This window comes from Symphalangus syndactylus, chromosome 5, assembly GCF_028878055.3.
Source record: "Symphalangus syndactylus isolate Jambi chromosome 5, NHGRI_mSymSyn1-v2.1_pri, whole genome shotgun sequence".
Taxonomy (NCBI): domain Eukaryota; kingdom Metazoa; phylum Chordata; class Mammalia; order Primates; family Hylobatidae; genus Symphalangus; species Symphalangus syndactylus.
In genome coordinates this window covers 96348524-96370077 of record NC_072427.2, presented here as the reverse complement: position 1 = coordinate 96370077, position 21554 = coordinate 96348524, and the positions used below count along the sequence as shown (strand labels likewise).

General features: G+C 51.1%; 1 protein-coding gene across 6 annotated transcripts in view; it reads left to right on the top strand.

Annotated features, from left to right (window-relative positions):
- The window catches only part of ITSN1 (intersectin 1), a 241885-nt gene that overhangs the window by 195878 nt on the left and 24453 nt on the right, over positions 1 to 21554 (top strand). For all 6 annotated transcript variants that reach the window (XM_063639318.1, XM_063639319.1, XM_063639315.1 and 3 more), the window contains 2 exons: positions 14250 to 14371; positions 16217 to 16323. In XM_063639318.1, the coding sequence (XP_063495388.1) occupies positions 14250 to 14371; positions 16217 to 16323 (229 nt within the window). The remainder of the gene's footprint in view (positions 1 to 14249; positions 14372 to 16216; positions 16324 to 21554) is intronic.

Below are 21554 nucleotides of genomic sequence, written 5' to 3'. Positions count from 1 at the left end.
TTAGAAGCTACCAGCTACCATGCTATTGTTTTATGATGTCAACTGTGTGTGTGTGTGTGTGTGCGTGTGTGTGTGTGTGTGTGAGAGAGAGAGAGACAGGCAGTGAGCAGCAACTTTCAGGTGACTTAAATGCCTACATCTGTAGCTTAGTAACAGTAGGTCAAACGGTGAGTTCAGGGTACAGCCAGAAGGCAGATAAATACTGCTGTATAGAAGATTCTGGCAGAGGCTGACAGCTGCTATTTCTCCACATCTGCTTGGCACCTCGCTTCAGAGTGATTTGCAAGCCTCAAAAGAGATGTTCCTTATTTTGACTCAGACTATCATGTCTTTAAAAGCTGAACAGTTCCTCCTCTTGATGCGGTTTCTCTGAACTCTGACCCAGGAGAGGGGAGAACAGTTTTGATCTACCAGTTTTCATCAAGGATGCTGTTTCCCTCAGCGAGAGGTGAAACCCCTGACGCCTCTGCTTTCCCCTCCCATTTCCTATGCTGTCCTGACTGCTTCTGATACCTGTCCCCACACACTCATGCACGCTGATCCACTGCGTTGCTTCCCGGGCCCCACTCAGAAAGTGAGGAAAGGCCTGGGCTGGGGTGGAGCACAGGATGTTCTCTGCGGATTATTCAGTGAAGTCGAGATCTTAGAGAACATTGAGCATAAGGCCTGCACCTACACAGCTGAGGGCACTGAGGGTCTTGGGAAACACAGTGATGTTCTCAAGTCAGCTTTTCAAACTCCGGCAAGTCCTCGTTCTAGGCGTACCATTTGATGCACAGATAGATGGACATGTGTGTCCAGAGCCCCAGGGCTCCTGCCTCCACAGAACTGGTGGCTGCATCTTTGGAAAGGTGGGGAAGGGGCCCCTCTTCCCTCATGTGATTCCTTCACTGGTGGGGTTGCCATGGGAGTTTGGAGCCATTGGTAAGGATTCCAACACATTTTCAACGCACAAGCTCCATGCTGACCCACCTCAGCCCTTTGTCCTTCTCTCCTCCACTGGGCAAGTTTGCCAAACGCTCAGGCTTACTTAAGACACCCTCAGTCTGAGCCAAATGTAAGAACATGTGCTGCTGTAGCTTCTCAATTTTCATTCCTGGCCTCCAGAAAAACATGGTGCTGTATATAACAACAAGGCTTCTCTACAAGTTCAGCCTAATATTTTACTCCATTTCTCTTATAATTTTGGAACATTCTATTTTCCTGTAGGCCACCTGCCTATAGGAAGATAGTGATTCAGACGGGGCATCCACATAACTGCATCCGGGGACCTTATAGAGGCTAAGGAGCAATCTAGGATGGTGGCCCAGAGCCCGGGTTCAAATCCCGGCTCTGCCACTTACTAGTGGTGTGATCTTGGGCAAGTTATGTAACCTCTTTGTGCTTCAGTTTCCTGATTTACATATGGAGAGAGAATGATAACATCTAGCAGAAAATAAGCAGAGAATAATAGCTTTGTTGCTGTTGTTTTTATTGGAGAGAAAAGGCATTTGTGCCTGGTCAGTGAGCATCATGGAATCCAGTCAAGTGGCTTCTTTCATTAAACCAAAACAGCAGGTAGGTTGTATGCATTTTTAAGACTTTTTAGAAAGTCTTTTTATAGATTAGGAATTTCCGAGAGAAAAGATTGGACAGCTTCCCTAAAAACTTTGAGCTATCTCATTGCAAGATTTGCCCCACTAATCTGTGCACGAACCCTGGCCCCCTTCCTGATAGCAGGAGGCCCACCGGTGGAAGCAAGCAGCTTTTTAAACGCCTTCGCTGCACTCCTGCAATGTGCAGAGACCTCTGGACCAAAGACCAGAGCCTAGTCAGCAGACTCTTGGTTGATGTGGACAAGCTGCCTGTGTTTCACACGGTCGACGGTGGGGAGGCCACCAGGGAAAATGGAATGTGCAGGGCTTTTAAATGTCACGTCTGGACTGTGTTGGCAGGCCCATGCAGCGCTCCACAATAAACCTGTCACAAATGCGTTGAGTCACTGGGTCCTTTATTTCTCATCATGGCATTTTGTGGCCTTGTGTTCTCTTGCCAGCAAAGAATGGAACGTTCAGCCCCCTAGACATGTCGGCTGCTGGATTTTTTAAGCGATCATCCAGCTTAGATAAGGGGCGTGGGCTGCTGGGGGATGCTGCCCCAAAGCGCTGTCTCCAGAGCAGCTGCCCCAGGCATGCTTAATTCCCTCCCTGCCCACTGCGTGCACCCCTAAGATGCCTCTCAAGATCCAGACCTGCGGTTTCACTGTGTTTGTTAGGCCCCCAGGAGAGGGAACCAGGCCAGGGATGCCTCTTTCCTCTCTGGAGCGTTACCTTGGAGTCCTGAGGCCCCGTGACTAGACCCCACACGGCTGAATCCTCAGTAACAGCCCTCCACTGACTTGGTATCCAGTGGGATTCCTCACTCCATCCCATCCTCTAGGGGCAGAAGCACATCTGCCAGTCCTGTCCGCCTCCCCTTCCATCCTGCATCCTGTCTTCTCCTCTCCCTGCCCCCTGCTGTGTGGCCCATGAGCCCAGGACAGACCCAGTCTACTCTGTTTACCTCTCCAGCTGCCCACTGAGAGTCGTGGCCGAGACCTGGTCTGGCCTGGTCTGGAACAGACCTGGTCATAGGGCCGTGCTCAGTGCAACACAAGCAGAGGAGATGCCTAGAACTTTCAGGAGCAGGTGACAAGCAGCAGAGAAATGAGTGGTGGTTCCAGCTAGTGAAGGATGGGGTGGCACAGAGCATGACTGGGGGCCAGGGATCCAGCCGAGAGGATGGCCCCGGAAAGCTCTCTGAAGAGGGGATGGAGACCTGGCAGCAGAGGAGGCACGTCCAAAGATCAAGGGGGAGGAGCTTTCTCGGCCCAAGGGACAGCAAGTGCAAAGGCCAGGGCTGAAGGAGCTGCTCCTGCCCCTCGCAGAAGGATGACTGAGTCTTCGACCTGGTCTCTCTGCACCCACTCTCTCTTTCCAGCTTCCCCCATGCTGCAGGCAGAGAGCTATTCTAAAAACATCACTTCTTATGCTTAAAATCATCCAGGGGATTCCCGGTCCTCCGAGATAAAAGACCCGAATCTACTTGGTCTGCAAGCCCTGCCTGATCTGCCCCCTTCTCCAGCCCTCTCACCTTCCCTCTCCTCGTTTATTCCTATTTGTGCTGAATTTTAGCACGGCTCAGTTGTCACCTCCTCAAGGAAGCCTTCCCTAACCCTGCATTCTTCTGTGCTTGTAGAGGGGAAACTGGGCTGACTGGTTACAGAGCTGCTCTACAGGAGCCCGCTCAGTGTTCTTTCTTCTGCCACCTATGAGTCACCGTCATGATCCGTCACGAAAGTCCAGGCTTTTGTTGCCCCCATGGCTTTCCAAATGGCCCTGTTGAAAACATCCCCTTTGACCCCCCAAACCAATTTATGGAAAGGTCCATTTTCATCATGGGAGTCCCTCCTCAGAGTCGGAACCCACATCTGGTGCCCACTGTGGCATCCTGGGCCCACGTCAGCAGGAAGTGATGGGGTGCAGGCAGGCAGTGTGGGCAAGGAGCCTCCCCCAGCCTTAGAGACTGCATGACTCAACCCCCCTTGTCTACCTCCCAGGAATCTTGTGTGCCCACCTGTCCAATAGGGAGGTGGTGCTTGGGTCCAGGGACTTCCTTCATCATCTAGCCTCACTCTGCTGTCCAGTCTCACCCAACCCAGAACCTTCCCTCCATCATGTCAGCCTCCACCACCACCCCAGGATTCTTGAGTCTCATTTAAGCCACTGGTACGCCCCAGCTGCAAATACCTTTGCCCCACCTCCCCTGCCTTTCCTGCCCACCTGCCTTCACCCCTCCTGATTTCACTGCCACCTCTCCTGCTCCATTAACTTGTAACGACTCAGCTCTTTTCTGAATTCCTTATCACAGAGAAAGATGACTAGATAGAAAGGCTGATACAGAAATTCATAGATACTCTTACCTCCCCAGTTAGACTGTGAGCTCCGTGAAGGCAGGGCCCAAATCTTGTGGTTTGTTACATCCCCATTAAGACCTCCATGGTAACAACACTAATGAACAGCGATGGTACCTTGCCTTGTATAGTTGTCTTATTGCAGGGCACCCTGCCTCCCTGCTGATTACAAACCAGAGGGCAGGGCCTACCTCCCACATGTGCATATCCTCCTGGCGCCTCACTATTGCCAGTTGCTCAGGAAGTGCTGTGGCACACAGTCCTGGGCTGCCTTTCTACCCGCCTGTTGTTCCACAGGCTTGGTCCTTCCTTCCCAGCTAGGCTGTGAGGGGCAGGACACATCACAGTGTTCATTCTCCCTGCTGCGTGTAGCCTGGAACCCAACACGAAACCTGTGCTTGAGTTTCCCTCCCCAGGAGGAAAGGGAATGGTAAACGAGGCACCATCGTTTACAAAATAAATTCTCATGAAAAGACCCCAAAACAGGAAGTGAGTTTATGACGCATAAGGATTGTTCTTCATCGTTCTCATAACCACTTTCAGTACTGTCTATTTATGTATGTATTTGGTTTTCTGTCTCCCCCACCAAAATGGAAGCCCCACAAAAGTAGGGGCCCCTGCGGATCTATGCAGCTGCTGTGAATGAGCAGGAAAGGTCACGGCTCAGGTTGCCTCTTGGGTTCCTATGGGACCAGTTTGCTAAGTTAGGAGAGACCGACCCCAGGGAACAGGCTATGTGTGCTTAGACCCTTCTGAAGAAAGTTCCATTGAGATAAGTCCATCTGCCCCTCTGGACAGCTCAGAGCTGGTCTGGCCTCCAGAGCTTCCTGTGGGCTGGGGCTGTCCAGGGACCGGTCAGCCAAGCGTCATTTTCAGAGAAGGCCTGGCTGCCCTGGCCTAGACGGGCCACTGCCATCCCCTGCCAGTCCCCACCAGCCCTGCGCTCCAAGGACAAGCACAACCTCTCAGCCTGATCTTGCAGGCATCTGCTGGGAGAGAAAAGCGTAAGGACCATCCTCAGGCCTGCCCTTTGAAAAGCTGGTGGTTTCCTCATGATTCCATTTCCTGACGTATCACCAGCATAGGTTTTATTCTTGATAGGCTAGGTCACCGTACATCGCTGGGATCTGCTGCTCCATTCATAAGATGAGGGCGTTGAGCAGAGAGAGTAGCCTTTGAAGCCATAGCCCCAGGCCTGGGGGTCAGTGGTGGCAGCGTGGCCTGAGGAACAGCTTCAAGGGGCCGGAAAAGCAGAGTGTCAGATGGTCTCTGGGCTCAGAGAGATGGCGTTCTGCGGTTACAGCCATTGAGCCTCTTGGATAATGGCTTGAGTGACCTGCCATGGGCTGGATTCAGCTCAGCAGTTGTGGTAGCTCTCATGATCCCTGGGCCTGGACGGATCAGTTTCCAAATCCCACTCCCTTTTTGCGCCAGGTGTCTTGATTTCCAGGCCATCTTTCCTCTGATCTCTTGACTGCACGTGGGAACCACACGGGAGCTTTGCAGATAACAGTGCCTGCCCACTCCAGCCAGTCCGGTTTAGTTGGTCTGTGATACAGCAGGGGCACTGGGATTTTTAAAAACTCCTTGAGTGACCCCAGTGTGTGGCCAAACTCCAGGGCCATAGCCCCGTCCATGCCACACACAGCTGCTGCACTGATCCCCTGAAACCCAGCCAAGACCTTCCCAGCTCTGCAGCCAGAGCCTGCTCGACTGGACTTCCCCACCTGTTAGGGCTGAACTGTGTCCCTCAGATTCACACGTTGAAGCCCAGGACATCAGAATATGACTTCGTTTGGAGATAAATTCTTTAGAGAGGTGATGAAGTGAACACGAGGCTGTTAGGGTGAGCCCTAATTCCATCTGATGGGTGCTCTTAATAAGAGAGGGAAATGTGGACACACAGATGCTGGAGATGTGCATGCACAGAGGAAAGACCCTGCCGAGGAGAGAGGCCTCAGGAGGAACCAGCCCTGTTGTCACCTTGATCTTGGACTTTGTATCTTTAGAACCATGAGAAAGTATATGTTGTTTAAGCTGCTGGGTCTGTGGCCTTTGTTATGGCTGCCCGAGCAGACTAGCACACCAGCGAGGAGGAAGAGGCCTCCGGGGAAGAGCATGAGCTCTAGGGTCAGACTCCCTCTGCCATTTATCCTCCTGACTTACCCTCCCTGTGCCTCAGTTTCCCTGTCTGTTCAGTGGGGGATAACAACAGTATCGTTACCGCATAGGATTCCTGGTGAGGATTCAGTGAGTTCGCACATGTGCAGCACCCGGCATTGTGAGCTCCGAGTGGCGTTCCACGTGAACGCCCATGACTCGCCATCACGCAGAGACTGCTTCCCTCCTCTGCACCTGCCCCCAGGGCTCCATGCCCCTGACTCCAGCTTCTGTTTACTCCCATTCTTCCTCCCTCCATTTGAATCCCTCACCACTGCCTGCCCCCTCACCACCGATATTAGCCTGCTGAAGTCCAACTCAAATTCCTCCTCCTCTGCTAGATATTTTCAAATCCTTCTCATCAAAACAACAGGCCCCCTTGAATTAGACCTAGTATTTGGCCGGGTGCGGTGGCTCATGCCTGTAATCCCAGCACTTTGGGAGGCCGTAGCGGGCGGATCATCTGAAGTCAGGAGTTTGAGACCAGCCCGGCCAACATGGTGAAACCCCGTCTCTACTAAAAATACAAAAATTATCTGGGCGTGGTGGCATGTGCTTGTAGTCCCAGCTACTCAGGAGGCTGAGGCAGGAGAATCACTTGAACTCCGGAGGCGGAGGTTGTGGTGAGCTGAGATTGCGCCACTGCTCTCCAGCCTGGGCAACAGAGTGAGATTCTGTCTAAATAACAAAAACAAGAACAACAACAACAAAAAACTCTAGTATTTGACTGGGCACAGTGGCTCATGCCCGTAATCCCAACACTTTGGGAGGCCAAGGCAGATGGATCACTTGAGGCCAGAAGTTCGAGACCAGCCTGGCCAACATGGTGAAACCCCATCTCTATTAAAAATACAAATATTAGCTGGGTGTGCTGGCACATGCCTGTAATCCCAGCTACTCGGGAGGCTGAGGCATGAGAATTGCTTGATCCTGGGAGGTGGAAACTGCAGTGAGCCAAGATCGCACCATTGCACTCCAGCCTGGGCAATGGAGCAAGACTCTGTCTCGAAAAAAAAAAAAAAAGACCTAGTATTTGAGAGCACAACAGAGCAACTACAATAGTAATTTAATTGTACATGTAAAAATAACTAAAACAGTGTAACTGGATTGTTTGTAACACAAAGGATAAATGCTTGAGGGGATGGATACCCCATTCTTATGATGTGATTATTACACATTGCATTCCCGTACCAAAACAGCTCATGTGCCCCATAAATATATACACCTACGATGTACCCACAAAAGTTAAAAATAAAAATAAAACCAAAACCAACAGGCTCCTCCTTCATATTCCAATAAAAATGCATTTGTACTTTCATTATAACACGCCAGTCTGCCTTTGTACCCAAAAAACTTGTTAACAGGAGCTACTCATACTACAGGAGAGGGCGCAGTGAGAGCAGGAAGTCAGGGGTGGGACATAAAAGGGGCCTGGAATGAGCTGAAGCGTACCTACCACAGAGGATGTAAAGCCGTGCCAGGAATTCCAGTGCCCATTGTAAAACTATGAATGATACACCCTTTCACTCTCCGAAATGTGCATATTTATGGAAAATTAAGAGATGATTTATCCCTGAGAAGAATTTGATCTTCACCACTTCTCAGCAGTCATTAAACTGCCTGGCAACCCCTGTGGACTGGATTCCCCTCCTTGGGAGAAAATAAAGCTTATTTGGAGTTACACTGGCACTTTTAAGCATCTAGGTTACATCTGAGTGGAAGCCTCCTGAGGACCCAGCTACATAGGGCAAGGTGGGTCACCAGGACAGGCTGGGGTGGGATGCCTGAGCTCTGCTGGACCCACGAAGGTCTCTGGTGCCTTTGGGGGCATTCCTTCCCCTCTCATCTCTGTGCCCACCGGCTTCTCCAGACCCCCATAAAAATCACATCTTGAGGATTTGCAACTCCGAGGTCTCAAGGACTGATAACCGCTTGTAGTGATGCCCTGTGCAAAGTGCATGCAACTCAGCAAGGATCCAAGTTGGCCCGGGACGCCCAGGTCTAGCAACCAGCAGGCTCCCAGAGGACAAGGACCCGGCCTGCCTCCTTCTCACTGAACCCCGGGGTGAGGCTGCTTCACAGCAGGAGTACACAGCTTCACGGCTTGGAGAACTCTGGGGTTTCAGACATCAGCTGCAGGGTAAAGGGACATAGTGTTTGGCCAGAGAACTTTCTTCACGTCACATCCACGTGGCTTCATCTGCTTTTCCTACATGACAGGCCACCCCACACCTACCAGGAGAGGCCCAGGATGTTGAAGGGAGTGCAGTTAGATTAATTTGCCCGGGAGAAACCAGTGCAGCCCTGGGGTGCATGGGCTCACCTGGCAGGAGAGACTCAGGCCATGGGGAGAAGCCTGCAGTATAGACGGGACCTCCAGGAGCCCAAGTAGCATAGACCCTGCTGATCTGGGGCCATTGAGCCAGAGGATTTGGGCTGAACGTCCCCAGAGACAAACGGGAAAGGTAGATCCTTTCCCTTAAAGATGAAAGCCGTCGCCCGAGCTTGCTTATTGCTCTCTTTCCTGGTCCTTCCACATGTTGTTTCTGAACTCTTGTTCTGGCATCACAATCCCTGTCACCCTGTCATCTGGCCCTTCCCACCTTTCCACCTTATCTCTTGTAGTGTCTCTGCGTTGACCTGGCACCTGGGTGAAGCCTTGCTCTTGCTGGTGCCCATACCCCCCAATGTATGGTCTTGACCTCCCCAGCCATATGGAGACCCAGCCTCAGGAGGGGCCCTCGAGGAAGCCTCCCCTCAGCACGAGGAGTTGCTCCCTTCTGAGGTCCTACTGTCTCCACCAGCAGCACAGCACACGGGCTCTTTTTTCTTTTCTTTTTTTTTTTTTTTTTTTTTTTTTTTTGAGACAGAGTCTCTCTCTGTCACCCAGGCTAGAGTGCAGTGGTGTGACCTCAGCTCACTGCAACCTCCACCTCCCAGGTTCAAGCGATTCTCCTGCCTCAGCCTCCCGAGTAGGTGGGATTACAGGTGCCTGTCACCATGCCCAGCTAATTTTTGTATTTTTAGTAGAGACGAAGTTTCACCATGTTGGTCAGGCTGGTCTTGAACTCCTGACCTCAAGTGATCCACCTGCCTCAGCCTTCCAAAGTGCTGGGATTACAGGTGTGAGCCACCACGCCCGGCCTGGGCTCTTCTTTTAATGCTTGCTATTTTAATTTCTTTTTTTTCTCGTTTTTTTTCTTTTTTCTTTTCTTTTCTTTCCTTTTTTTTTTTTTTTTTTTTTTTTTTTTTTGAGACGGGTGCTTGCTCTGTTGCCCAGGCTGGAGTGCAGTGGTGCGATCATAGCTCACTGCAGCCTCTATCTCCTGGGCTCAAGTAATCCTCCTGCCTCAGCCTCCCAAGTAGCTGGGACTACAGGCATGTACCACCATGCATGGATAATTTTTAATTTTTTTGTAGATATGGGGGTCTCACTATGTTGTCCAGGCTGGTCATGAACTCCTGGGCTCAAGCAATCCACCCACCTCTGCCTTCCAAAGTACTGGGATTACAGGCATAAGCCACCAAGCCCAGCTGCTTGCTATTAATATTTTTAATTTAATTTTCTTGTTGTGTCTCTCCCAAGATTGTGAGTTTCCCTGAGGACAAGGACAGTATCTTGCTTATTTCTGCGTCTCTTGGACTTCAGAGGAACTTAATATTTATGGACCAGCTTATTGTATATTTTGGCCCCTTTCATACAGGAACAAGATCTGTTTATTTGCTTTGTTCAATGGGCAACTTGCTGCGGGGGCTGGCTTCGTTTTCAAAATTCTGCTTCTCATTGGGAAAGGTAGAATAACTGGAGGTGTGGAGATGCGTGAGGTGCACTTTTTACCCTGAATGCTCTGTAGCCCTTGAAATTTTAATAATCAGCATGTGTTTGTGTATTACTTTTGTAATAAAACAAGTTCTTGAAATGGTGCTGTTCATGCAATTATCAGTTGAGGGAAGCAAGATGACCTTTTATTGGGAAGGTTTTTTTCCCCGTGATTTTCTTCAGGGCCTAGACTCAAAAAATCCTTCCAGAAGGCCATCACATCTCTCTCCATTTCGTAAATGTGTCTAACTAGACAACATTCTAAGGGACGGCACATAGATTAGGAATTTTATGTGGGCTGTAACAGGGGATCATTTGTAACCGCGTGGAGTCATTTGCAATATTATTTCAGCTGTGTGTGGATTTCAGTTAGTTTTGAGAATCCCTCCGTCACACCAAGATGTTCATGGAAAACCATTTGATGTGTTTTCTCCTCTCGTTTTTCCCTGGGAAAGGGGGCCAGAAACCATGTTTATCCTAGGACCCAAAGGAGGAAAAGGCCACGTCCCTCCACCCCTAAAGAAAATGCTTTTATTTGAACTGTCTTTTCCATTTACCCTACTTTGAATAATGGAGTTTTTAAACTCGCTTGTTTTTCTAAATATTAAATTTTCAAAGGAAGGATATTTTTGAGCTCAAAGTGCCTATTTCAAATCTGTAATGGTTCTCTTGGTCTGGCATTCACCAGCAAGTTTTAAAGCAGCCTCCCGTGGGTCAATCTGATGGCTAAAAAGACGATTCCAAGCCAACATCATTGGCACATAATGTAGAGAAGACTCTCCCCACAAAACCTTTGCTTTTCATTGTGTTCTGCAGAGGCCATCGGGGCCATCCCCCTGTCTCCAGGCAGGGTGGTAGGTGGACCTGCGAGAGGTGGAATTTGGTGGGGGCAAGCAGCCAAGACTTGCCCAGCGCTTCCTCTGACCTCCAAGCTCCATCGGCTCTGACTTGGGCCTTGCAAAGTGTTTGGACCAGAGGCCAACGCTACCTGGAGCAGGAGGCCACGCAGCAGCCCTCCAGCTTGTCCCCAACTGGCCCCAGGCTCCTAGGATTCTTGGACAAATGGCCCAAATTTACCCCGAACCTTCTGCTGTTGCTCTGGCTCTGAGCTTCTTCACACCCTGCACCGTGTAAAACTTGAAGACTCAGAAGAACTTCTGAAATCCAAAGCAAGCCAGGACTTTTCCTCGTAGGTCCTTCTTTCCAATTTCTCATCATTCTATGTGTGTCTGCTGGTCCCTCGCACCTCCGTGCTGCAGACTGGAACTCTGGTCAGGTTGTCAGTTTCAAGTAACGCTAGTGTTTCTCAACAGGGTGCTCCTCTATTGGCATTTGGGGTGAGCAGTTCTGTGTCCTGCATGTTGTGGGTCATTTCGCAGCCCTGGCCAGCCTGCCAGATTCCACTATGACAACCAAGAACACACTCTCCGCCCTGGGACTGGAGTGGGGTGCAGTGCAACCCTCAGCCTTTGGGGAGTGGGGACAGTACTGACCTTGAGCAGAGGGTGGGGCAGTACCACCCCCTGTTGAGGACCACCAGACCCCCAGGTTCTTAGCTATACCATGGAGGGCAGGAGCCTCTCCTCTTCTGTCCTGAATCCCCAGCACCCAGAGTGGTTAGTCCTAGCCTCATAGTAGGACATCAGTAAATATTTGCCCAATGAATGAATAAGATCTGTGAACAGTCTTCAAAAGGGCCTGTGAACCCGATAAACGTGTGCTCTAAATGTGTGCATTGTACACATGTATTCGCTGCAGCAAGAACCCATAACATCCCTCAGATTCTCCAAGGCAACTGTGGGGCATCCTTAAAGGGACATTCAGAAAACTGGCCCAGCCAGTGTCCACTACTGGCCTGATGTTCCTGTGGCTGCAAACGTCGCTGCACCGTGTTTGTGCGGTGACTTTTAGAGCTACCACTCTGTGCCAATATTCTAATCTCCCTGCAGAAGGGAACATCCTGAACACTCCGGGGACTCTGCTTCTGTGAGAGAGCATCCAAGTTGCCTAATGCAGGGGCTGCATTCAGCCCTTTAACAAGAAATGACCTGAGGCCTGGGCCCTTTCACTCACAGGAGAGTGGGGTAAAAAGAGGGCAGGAACAAGATATGTTTCCCCCCAAACTCGAGTGTTTCTTGGGTGACCTTCCCAATAAAAGTCAAAGAACTCGGAGACATCACTCAGCTTCCCACAAACCCGAGCTCACACAGCAGCTTGGCTGAACTGAATGAGTGAGCCCCGTGGCCTGCCTCCTTCCTGAGAGTTCATTGTTGGTGCAGCTGTTTTAATAAAAGACAATCTATGCCCTGAGGCAGGAAGAACAGTTGGGCCAAACCCGTGGCTGAGCAGAGGGCTCAAGCTCAGACACATCTGCAGACCTGTGCAAAGGTGCGAGCTCCCCTCGCAGCCCTGTGGAATTCTGCTTGACCTCAGGGCAGGGGACTCTGAGTGAGATCGAGGGTGTTGATATAATGATGGCTCATTCCTGCTGCTTTCCCAGCATCCTCCTGCTGGTCTTGGGTTGTTCCTGTCCCAGCAAGAGAAGTTACAGCATCCAGAAAGGACAATTGGCCCAGAGAAGCGACAAAACCAAGGGCTGGAAGCACCACAACCTGAGAGTTAACCTCTAAAGCAGCAAAGCATTTGCCAAGAAATCTCTGATATCATTTGCCCCAGAGGGATCATACGATTTGCAGAAGCTTTCAGCACGTAGGCTAGATCAGTCATGACCCCAGATAACTCCCTTGAGGGAAGATGGAAACTCGACGAACCCCTGGTAGTCCAGAGCAGCCTTCTCGAACATCAGTGTGCCTAAAAAAAAAAATCCCCTGGAGAGCTTGTTACATCACAGATGGCCAGCCCCCAACTCCAGAGTCACTTCAGCAGGGGCATCTCTAGTGAGCTCCTAGGTGACGCTGATGCTGCCAGCGTGGGGACCACGCTTTGACAACCACTGGTCCCCAGCAGGGGGTTTTGCACTGTGCTCCATTGCGCCCCCTTGAGGGGAACAGAAGGGATGGGAAGAACAAGTAATGGGGATTCAGCCTGGACCCTCCCACTTACATTTGGGACACCTCTGGGTCTGTCTTCCAAGTCTGGCTTCTGTGATTAAATAAAGAACCTCTGACAAAAAGCAGAGGTGGGCCCAGGCCTGCACATGGGATGCTTCCAAGAACCAAGCCTCCGTCCTGCTCATTCCAGTGTGTCTGGGGCAGGAGGCTCAAACATGCAAACAAAACCCCAAATAACAAGCTAAGTGGGCAGAGTCATGAGTGAGCCCCACTTCCAGTGCAGGCACCATCTCAGGGCAGCTGAGTAGCCCTTCCCCTCGGGCAGCCTTGGCCTCCGTGATGGTCTTGTGCCAGGCTCTCTGCAGTGGGAGGGACTACCCTGTCTGTGGCAAGCTTGCTGCTCAGCTGCCCCAGGGGCCAGGCAGGAGCCTTGTCCAGGAGAGTGTGCCCAGTGCTGTCTGGAGGCACCCTGCATCTGCCTGGTCCTCAGGACCATCAGAGCCTCAGCACAGCCACCTCATCCTCTACAAACCAACCTCGACATGGATAACCCGTGGCCTCCTGGAGCTCGGGGATAGAGCACAGCCTCTGCAGCCCAAGTCTCAGGGTTTAGCTCTTGCCTTCACCACTTCCGAGCTGAGAGACCTGGGGCCAGTCACCCTGTGTAAACCTCAGTGTCCTCGTCTGTAAAATGGGGCTAATTCTAGTATAATACTTGAGCATTAAATGCAGTTCACCACCTGACGTGGTGTGAGCCCTCCAGAGTTTTGGCCGATCGTCACTGAGTGTTTTGTTTTCACATTATTTTCATGTTTCTGATGAAGCAGGAGTGTGCCGCCTGTGTCAGTTTCTAGGGTTCCCTAACAAACGACCACAAATGGGGGGACTTAAAACAACATGAATTTATTGTCACACATTCCTGGAGGCCAGAAGTCTAAAATGAAGATGTTGGCAGGTGCCAGCCTCACTCTGAAGGCTCGGGGTGTGTCTTGGTTTGGAGACACATCACTCCAGGTTCTGCCTGTCTGTCTTCTCTGTGTCTTCTTCTCATAAGGACACTGATCATATAGAGTCAGGTGCCCACCCTGAGTATGACTTTATCTTAATTTGATTATATATGAAAAGACTCTATTTCCAAATAAGGTAACATTTACAGGTACCAGGGGGTAGGCCTTCCACATATTACTGGGGAGGACACACTTCAGCCCATGACCCCACTGGAGGGGAGCAAGGCCATAGGGCCCAGCAGCCACAAGGATCTTCCGTGTAAAGTTGTGTGGGCTTCCCCAGACTGTGCTAAATTCTCCCAAATGGTTTTGTTTTCCAGGGTGTTCAGACTTACATCTCTTGGATATGTTGACCCCAACTGAAAGAAAGCGACAAGGATACATCCACGAGCTCATTGTCACCGAGGAGAACTATGTGAATGACCTGCAGCTGGTCACAGAGGTAAGGGAGCTGGTGGGGCAGGGGGCATGGCAGGGGGCAATGAGGGAGGGAGAGGGGCGGGTTCCGTCGAGGAAGTCTGCGTCCTGATTCTGAGCCCAAGACACTTTCTGATGTCTGGGGAGCATCTGGACGGCAAATGCTATAGGAGATTCTGACCACAGAAATGGTTTGTTGCTTATCTATGGCCAACATTGAGTCATTCCCACAGAGAGACAGAGATCACTTAGCCAAGGGCAAGTGAGTCCCTGAGCAGTGGATGGAGGGAGTCATGTGAACTGAGAGTCTGGAGTCCATGCTCTACTCAGAGCGGCTGCAGCTCAGCCACCAACCAGGCGGTGCCATGGAGCCAGCCACGCCGCCCTCCTGGCCCCCAGTGTTGGCATCTGGAAATGGGGGCCATCTGGCTGCTATCTCGAGTCACTCCTGCCACATATTACCCTGAGACAAACCTGTCATTGAGAATGGCAACGTTTCCTACCAGGCCCCTACAAAACCCCCTGACCTGAGTGATGCCTCTTCATCTTGTCAGTCCTCCCAGAAGGGCCCTGGCCACCCCATCCAGAACTACGGGGAGATGCAGAGCCGCGCGCTCCTGCTGCTCAGCAGGCCTTTTGTCCACATCCACGGGAAGGTGCCATATTGGGAGACAGGGATTTGCAGAGATGGGTCTGCAGTTTGGAGAGTGCTGTGATAGTCTGGAAACCACCACCACCACACCAAACAGGTGTGAAACAATGAAACCATCTTGTCTGATAGTCTTAACATCCAGGAAAGACACAGCAGGGCTCGTGCGGTTGGAGGAGTACGGGGGGGTTGTTGGCCGCAGGACCACCGTTAACACTTAGGAAGCATTGATGCAAATTCAAAAAGGTGCCCTTTTCTCAAGGCGTTTGACTGTTATTAAATATACAGTTCAGGATGTCCAGGGTGCAAGGGTCACCCCTTAGATATGGCTCCTTTGTGCCCTCCGCAAAACGCACCACTGTATGTGGTTGCCCTGGTACATGCCGGGTTCAACGTCAGCTTAAGGGCTCCTGTGGAATAGGGCTCCCAGGGAGCAGCCGCAGCCCAGCCAAGTTTTTGTCAAAGATGGGCTGTCCCCTTCCCTAGAGAGCCTTCAGAAGCCCCTCCTGCCTCCCGTGGGAGAAAATGACCTCCTTGCAGGCGGGGGCTCTACCACACGGGGTTCCACTGAGATCAGTGATTTACTGCGAGTTGCTCAACCACACAGAGCTTGGAGGGGCTCATTCATTTTCCAGAGCCCAGGAGAAGGGCGGCACTCACCCCCTTGTAGTAGGCCTGCAAGTGCTGGGTCTGTCCAGGGTCAGCCCAGGAGGCTGAGGACACAGCAATGGAGTCAGTCACCGAGGTGGCCACTGGCTTATTAGAGGACCTGCCGCCTGGGCTGCTCCTCTCAGAAGGCCCTCGGTTTACCTGTGCAGATGAAAGGACAGGTATCTTTAAGCCACCGGCATCTTTAAGCCCCGCTTTTCACACTGGTCCAGCCCCTCCCAGTGCGCAGGTGAGACCGCTTAGCCTGGGTGCGTGACTTGGTACTGGCCTCCCTGCTTGTCTGGTGGAGTTAAGACCTGTCTCCTGGAGACTTCAGCTGGCCTCCTTCCCCTGTAAAACAATGCAGGCCCTGCTGGGGACCCCCCTCCAGCCTCCAGGGCAGAGGAGGGGCTCTCTGCTTCAGAAACTGCAGGAAGGCAGGCGTTGACCTCTGGGCCTCTCAGCCAAGGTACAGACACCTGAGCCCTCTCCCTGCTCTCAGCGGATCGGTGTGTGCGTGTGTGTGTTTTAAGCTAACTGCTTTCTGAACTGCTTCGTTTTCTGCATCTGTAGATCTTTCAAAAACCCCTGATGGAGTCTGAGCTGCTGACAGAAAAAGAGGTTGCTATGATTTTTGTGAACTGGAAGGAGCTGATTATGTGTAATATCAAACTACTGAAGTAAGCCTCTCCTCTAATCCCCAGCTTGGCCTGGCCTCCTCGGCTCTCACGCACTCGCACCTCTGTGGGTCTGTGTGTCCTTCCTGCATGCTGCCCTGTGCTTCTTTCTGGCTTTTTTTTTTTTTCTCATTGCCACTCACAAGCACCATCACCCTTTTGTGCCTTCATACTTTCTGGAAACACACTCCGACTCTCTCATTGCAAGAGTAGGTTGCCCGGGCCCCCCCGAGCCTGCTGTTGGGTGAATTACTGTGGTGGTGAATTTCCAGGGCTAGGACCAGGCTGGCTTCTGATGGCGCTGGCTCCATCCTGGGGCGTGGGGCTGCTCCCTCCACGCTTTCCCTTGGACGCAGGATCCCATGGGGGATTATTGGTCTTTTGAGGCATTCTTGGCCCTGCAGATGGAAAAATGTGGAACTGTTCACTGCCTAACGTCAGCAGTTCCTCAGGATCACTCCGGGAAGCTGGCCCAAGGCTGGTTGTATTTTCTTCCAACTTTAGTTTGCAGAGGCAACTCCAGGGCCAGGAGTCAAGAGACCTGGGTTTGGATTCTGACTTACTCACTGCCTTTCCTTTTTGAGCCTTAGTTTCCCCATCTGTGAAATGAAGGGGTTGGATTCGATCATCACAAAGATCTCTTCCAATTCTTAGGGGAAAAAAAAGTCAGAAACCAAAATCTGTATCCACTACACTCTCATTAAAACATCACTTGCTAGAACACAGATTAAGTCACAGCCTCCAGGGCACGTGACACTCCCTGCTGGGAGGAAGGGCCACCCACTTCCTGGGCCCGAGGATGGAGGGCAGGCTCCCAGAACCTTGCGTCCATTCCTAATCTTCATCCATGTCATTGGGAAGCCCCCATTTCCTAAACGTGGTCTCTGCATTGTTCTTATAAAGTAATTTCAGGTCCCCACTTTCCTGAGCATGTGTTTGGGAGTGGATGAAGGGATGGAGAGGAGGTGTGGAGAGGTGGACACGAAGAAAGATACATAATGGCCGGGCGCGGTGGCTCACGCTTGTAATCCCAGCACTTTGGGAGGCTGAGGCGGGTGGATCACGAGGTCAGGAGATCGAGACCACGGTGAAACCCCGTCTCTACTAAAAATACAAAAAAATTAGCCGGGCGTAGTGGCGGGCGCCTGTAGTCCTAGCTACTCGGAGAGGCTGAGGCAGGAGAATGGCGTGAACCCGGGAGGCGGAGCTTGCAGTGAGCCGAGATTGCGCCACTGCACTCCAGCCTGGGCGACAGAGCGAGACTCCGTCTCAAAAAAAAAAAAAAAAAAAAAAGAAAGATACGTAATGTCTGCTGGCTTGGTGCTCTAGAAGACGAATAATCCAAGGTGACATCAGGCAGGCTTTTAGAGAAGGTCTGGACTCCATTGCCCGCGCCCCCCGCCGCCCGATGCCGTGGAAGCCTTTCGAACTTAGGTCTGGCGTCAGACCCTTGGGCTCACGTCCACTATTGCCTGTGGCTGTGTGTCTTCCGGCAGGTCCCTGGGCCTCAGTGTTCTTGCCTACATAGATGATATCCGGGCATGGTGGCTCACGCCTGTAATCCCAGTGCTTTGGGAGGCCGAGATGGGTGGATCACTTGAGGTCAGGAGTTTGAGACCAGCCTGGGCAACATGGTGAAACCCCATCTCTACTAAACATACAAAAATTAGCCAGGTGTGATTGTGGGCGCCTGTAATCTCAGGAGGCGGAGGTTGCAGTGAGCCAAGATTGCACCACTGCACCCCAGCCTGGGCCACAGGAGTGAAACCCTGTCTCAAAAAAAGAAAAGAAAATATACTTGTAAGTTAAAACCTTTTTCCTTGGGCAGTTATCAGTGGGGGCTGGGGGGGGGGGCGGGAGATGTTTCTGAGGTTCCCAAGTAGCCGTTAGAGAGGGCTTCCCCCACTTCACGGTTGGCCTGAGGGAAACTGGTGCTGGCCTCATCTCCCCATACCTCTCTGTTGTCTTCTCACCCCCGTCTGGGAAGAAGCAGCCTCTTTCTTGAGCTGTGCGGGGGGCCAGGTGTGCGAGCTTCTTCCTCCTGTCGGCTCTGCCTTGCTCCACAGCCGTGGAGATGGGAACTGACAACCCTGTTACAGCTGAAGCAGCGAAGCTCAGAGAGGCTGAGTGACTTCCCTAAAGTCACACAGTAGGGTGGCTGCTCTGTGGATGATGCCTAGGTCCCGGAGTAGAGACTCTGCCCAGTCCTGCCCCCGTGGAAAAAAACATGGGCCCAGAAGTCAGACATCCAAGTTTTTGTCTGGGCTCCAGCCCCTTCTAACTAATTTTGAGCATGAAGATGGCAGCCATGGTGCTTGTCCTGCCTACCATGCACGGTCATTCTGAGAGCAAGGGATTGGGTGTCCCAGGGACATGCCGTCTATCAGGGCGCTGATGTGTACAGGGGCTGCCGGCTTCCCTCCATCCCAAGGTTCTCTCTCCCCGTTCTTTGATTCCCGGATTAGCTGGTTTGGACTAACCGGCTCATGTCTTCATCCTCCAGATAAAATCTTGTGTTGAACCGGAGCCTTCTGGGGACCTGATTTCTTTTTCTTCTTTTCTACATTTTACTAGAAAAAATCTCAAACATGCAGAAAATTTGAAAGAATTGTAGAGTGAACACCCACATCATAAACTGGACAAAGAACATTGTGCTGTATTTGCGTGGCTGCATAGACATAATTTCTTCATGCCAAGGAATAACTGTGATGAGGGGAGATTGAGGGCTCCTGGCAGCTGAGAGAGGGAGGCATTTGAGGGTAAGGAGAAGTTAAGGCAGCAATCCGTGGAATGCCACCAGTGAGCAGCCATATGTCTGCTACTCCTGATCCTACACACCTTGTATTTGGGGGGTGGGGCGGGGGCATGGCAGTTATCAAACGAGTCAACAATAAATAAATGACATGGAAATAAAAAGGGCTAACTGGGACACAGGGACTTCCTACTAATGATGCCTCATCGAGGGTTAGAGCAAATGGCTGGCTATCTTGCGAGGAAGCTGAGATCTGAGGAATGTGCCTTTCATAGACAAGGTAGGGCAGACAGGTCCAGAACCTTTTCATATCCAGAGCCTGGAGCAGGGCCCTCAGGACAGCTGTCAGAAATGACGGCAGAAGGGCCGGGTGTGGTGGCTTATGCCTGTAATCCCAGCACTTTGGGAGGCCAAGGCGGGCGGATCACGAGGTCAGGAGATCGAGACCATCCTGGCTAACACGGTGAAACCCCATCTCTACTAAAAGTACAAAAAAATAGCCAGGCATGGTGGCAGGCACTTGTAGTCCCAGCTACTCGGGAGGCTGAGGCAGGAGAATGGCCTGAACCCGGGAGGCGGAGTTTGCAGCGAGCCGAGATCTCGCCACTGAACTCCAGCCTGGGCGACAGAGCGAGACTCCATCTCAAAAAAAAATAAATAAATAAAAATAAATAAATAAATAAATAAAATAGCTGGGCGTGGTGGCACATGCTTGTAATATAAACTACTCAGGAGTCTGAGGCAGGAGAATTGCTTGAACCCGGTGGGGGCAGAGGCTGCAGTAAACCAAGATCATGCCACTGCACTTCAGCCTGGGCAACAGAGTGAGACTGTGTCACAAAAAAAAAAAAAAAAAAAGATAGCAGAAGGGAAGCAGAAGTGAGGTGGGATGATCAACCCAGGTTTGAGGAACTGTTTTTTATCAAGAGCCTTTCCTGTCCCCTTGATGGAAAAACAAAAGAAAAGAACAAAAAAGAGCTTGTCCCAAAAACGTGTTTTTCTTAAATATTTGACTCATCTTCTTTTTAACTTAACAAGAATGGATTCCATTTTATCTTGTTTAAACAGAAAATGAAGGAAAAATAAAAAATAAAAATCAGTTTGGGGTAAAGACAGATGGTGAGAGAGAAGAAGAAAAGGATGTGGGGTGGGAGAAGGAGGAGAGGGAAGGAGAGAGGGTATGGAGCAGATGGTGGGAAGTCCAGCAGGGCAGGAAGTACAGAGGCTGAGGCTGGGACCAGCAGGGAAAGGCTTGAGGGCGAGATGGTGGGAGCAGGGCAGCCACGTCTGGGAAGATGGGCAGGTGCCCAGAGCAGCTTGGAGGCAGTCGTGGCGGGAGGTGTGTTGGGGCTTCTGAGGCTATGGTCCCAACCATGGGCTCTGGAGTCAGACTTGGGTTCCAGGGTTACCTCTGTCACCTATTAGCTCTGAGACTTGGGTCAAGTCACTCAATTTCTGCGTGCCTGGGTTTCCCCAATAGGAAATGGGAATAATAATATATGTAAAACTCTGTTTGACACATAGGAAGCATTAATAAATGCTAGCTCCATGACTGTCCTCTTGGTCTGCAGACTTCAGAGGGTTAGGGACACTCATGTGTTCAGCAAACATTGAGCGCTCTTTGAAACGTTCGTTAGCCAGTTAATTGCCTTTTGCATTTCAAGGCCTCTCATCTGTAAACCTTTCTAGGAGACTGCCGATCAGCTCACCACAAGCAGAGTGCTCTCAGGGCTGTGGCTGCAGCAGCCGAGTCACATGACCCCTGGGCCTGGTAACACCTTGCAGTCTTCATAAGTCTTTGCCTATACAGTAGACCATCCTGGACGAAGACCCACGACTGAATCTAATAGGTGCCTAGTCCATAGTAAATCAGGCCTTAATTTTAGGCCTGTCTGCTGGTTGGGTAACTCTAGTCTACAAGTGTGGGTCTGCAGAACCCAGGAACTAATTCCTCAAGACAATCACTGTCTGCAGATGATCTTTCTTCTTTTCTTGTTTTCTTATCTCCTTCATCCTTTAAGAAAAAACAGGCCAGCGGCCGGGGCCGGGCACGGTGGCTCACACCTGTAATCCCAGCACTTTGGGAGGCCAAGGCGGGCAGATCACTTGAGGTCGGGAGTTCGAGAGCAGCCTGGCCAACATGGTGAAACCCTGTCTCTACTAAAAATATAAAAATTAATTGGGTGTGGTGGCGGGTGCCTGTAGTCCCAGCCACTTGGGAGACTGAGGCGGAGGTTGCAGTGAGCTGGGATTGTGCCACTGCACTCCAGCTTGGGCTACAGAGTGAGACTCGGTCTCAAACAAAACAAAACAGGAGAAGGAAAGGGTGAAAGTACTTTATTCACTTGTTAAAAAAACTACTCCTCATAGGAAAATGATGGAATAATGGAATTTCTTCCTGTTTCCATTCATGGCAAGTTTATAACGTGGCTATTCAGGGCTCTCATCCCCCCAGATTATTGGTGACATCACCCTTGAGCAC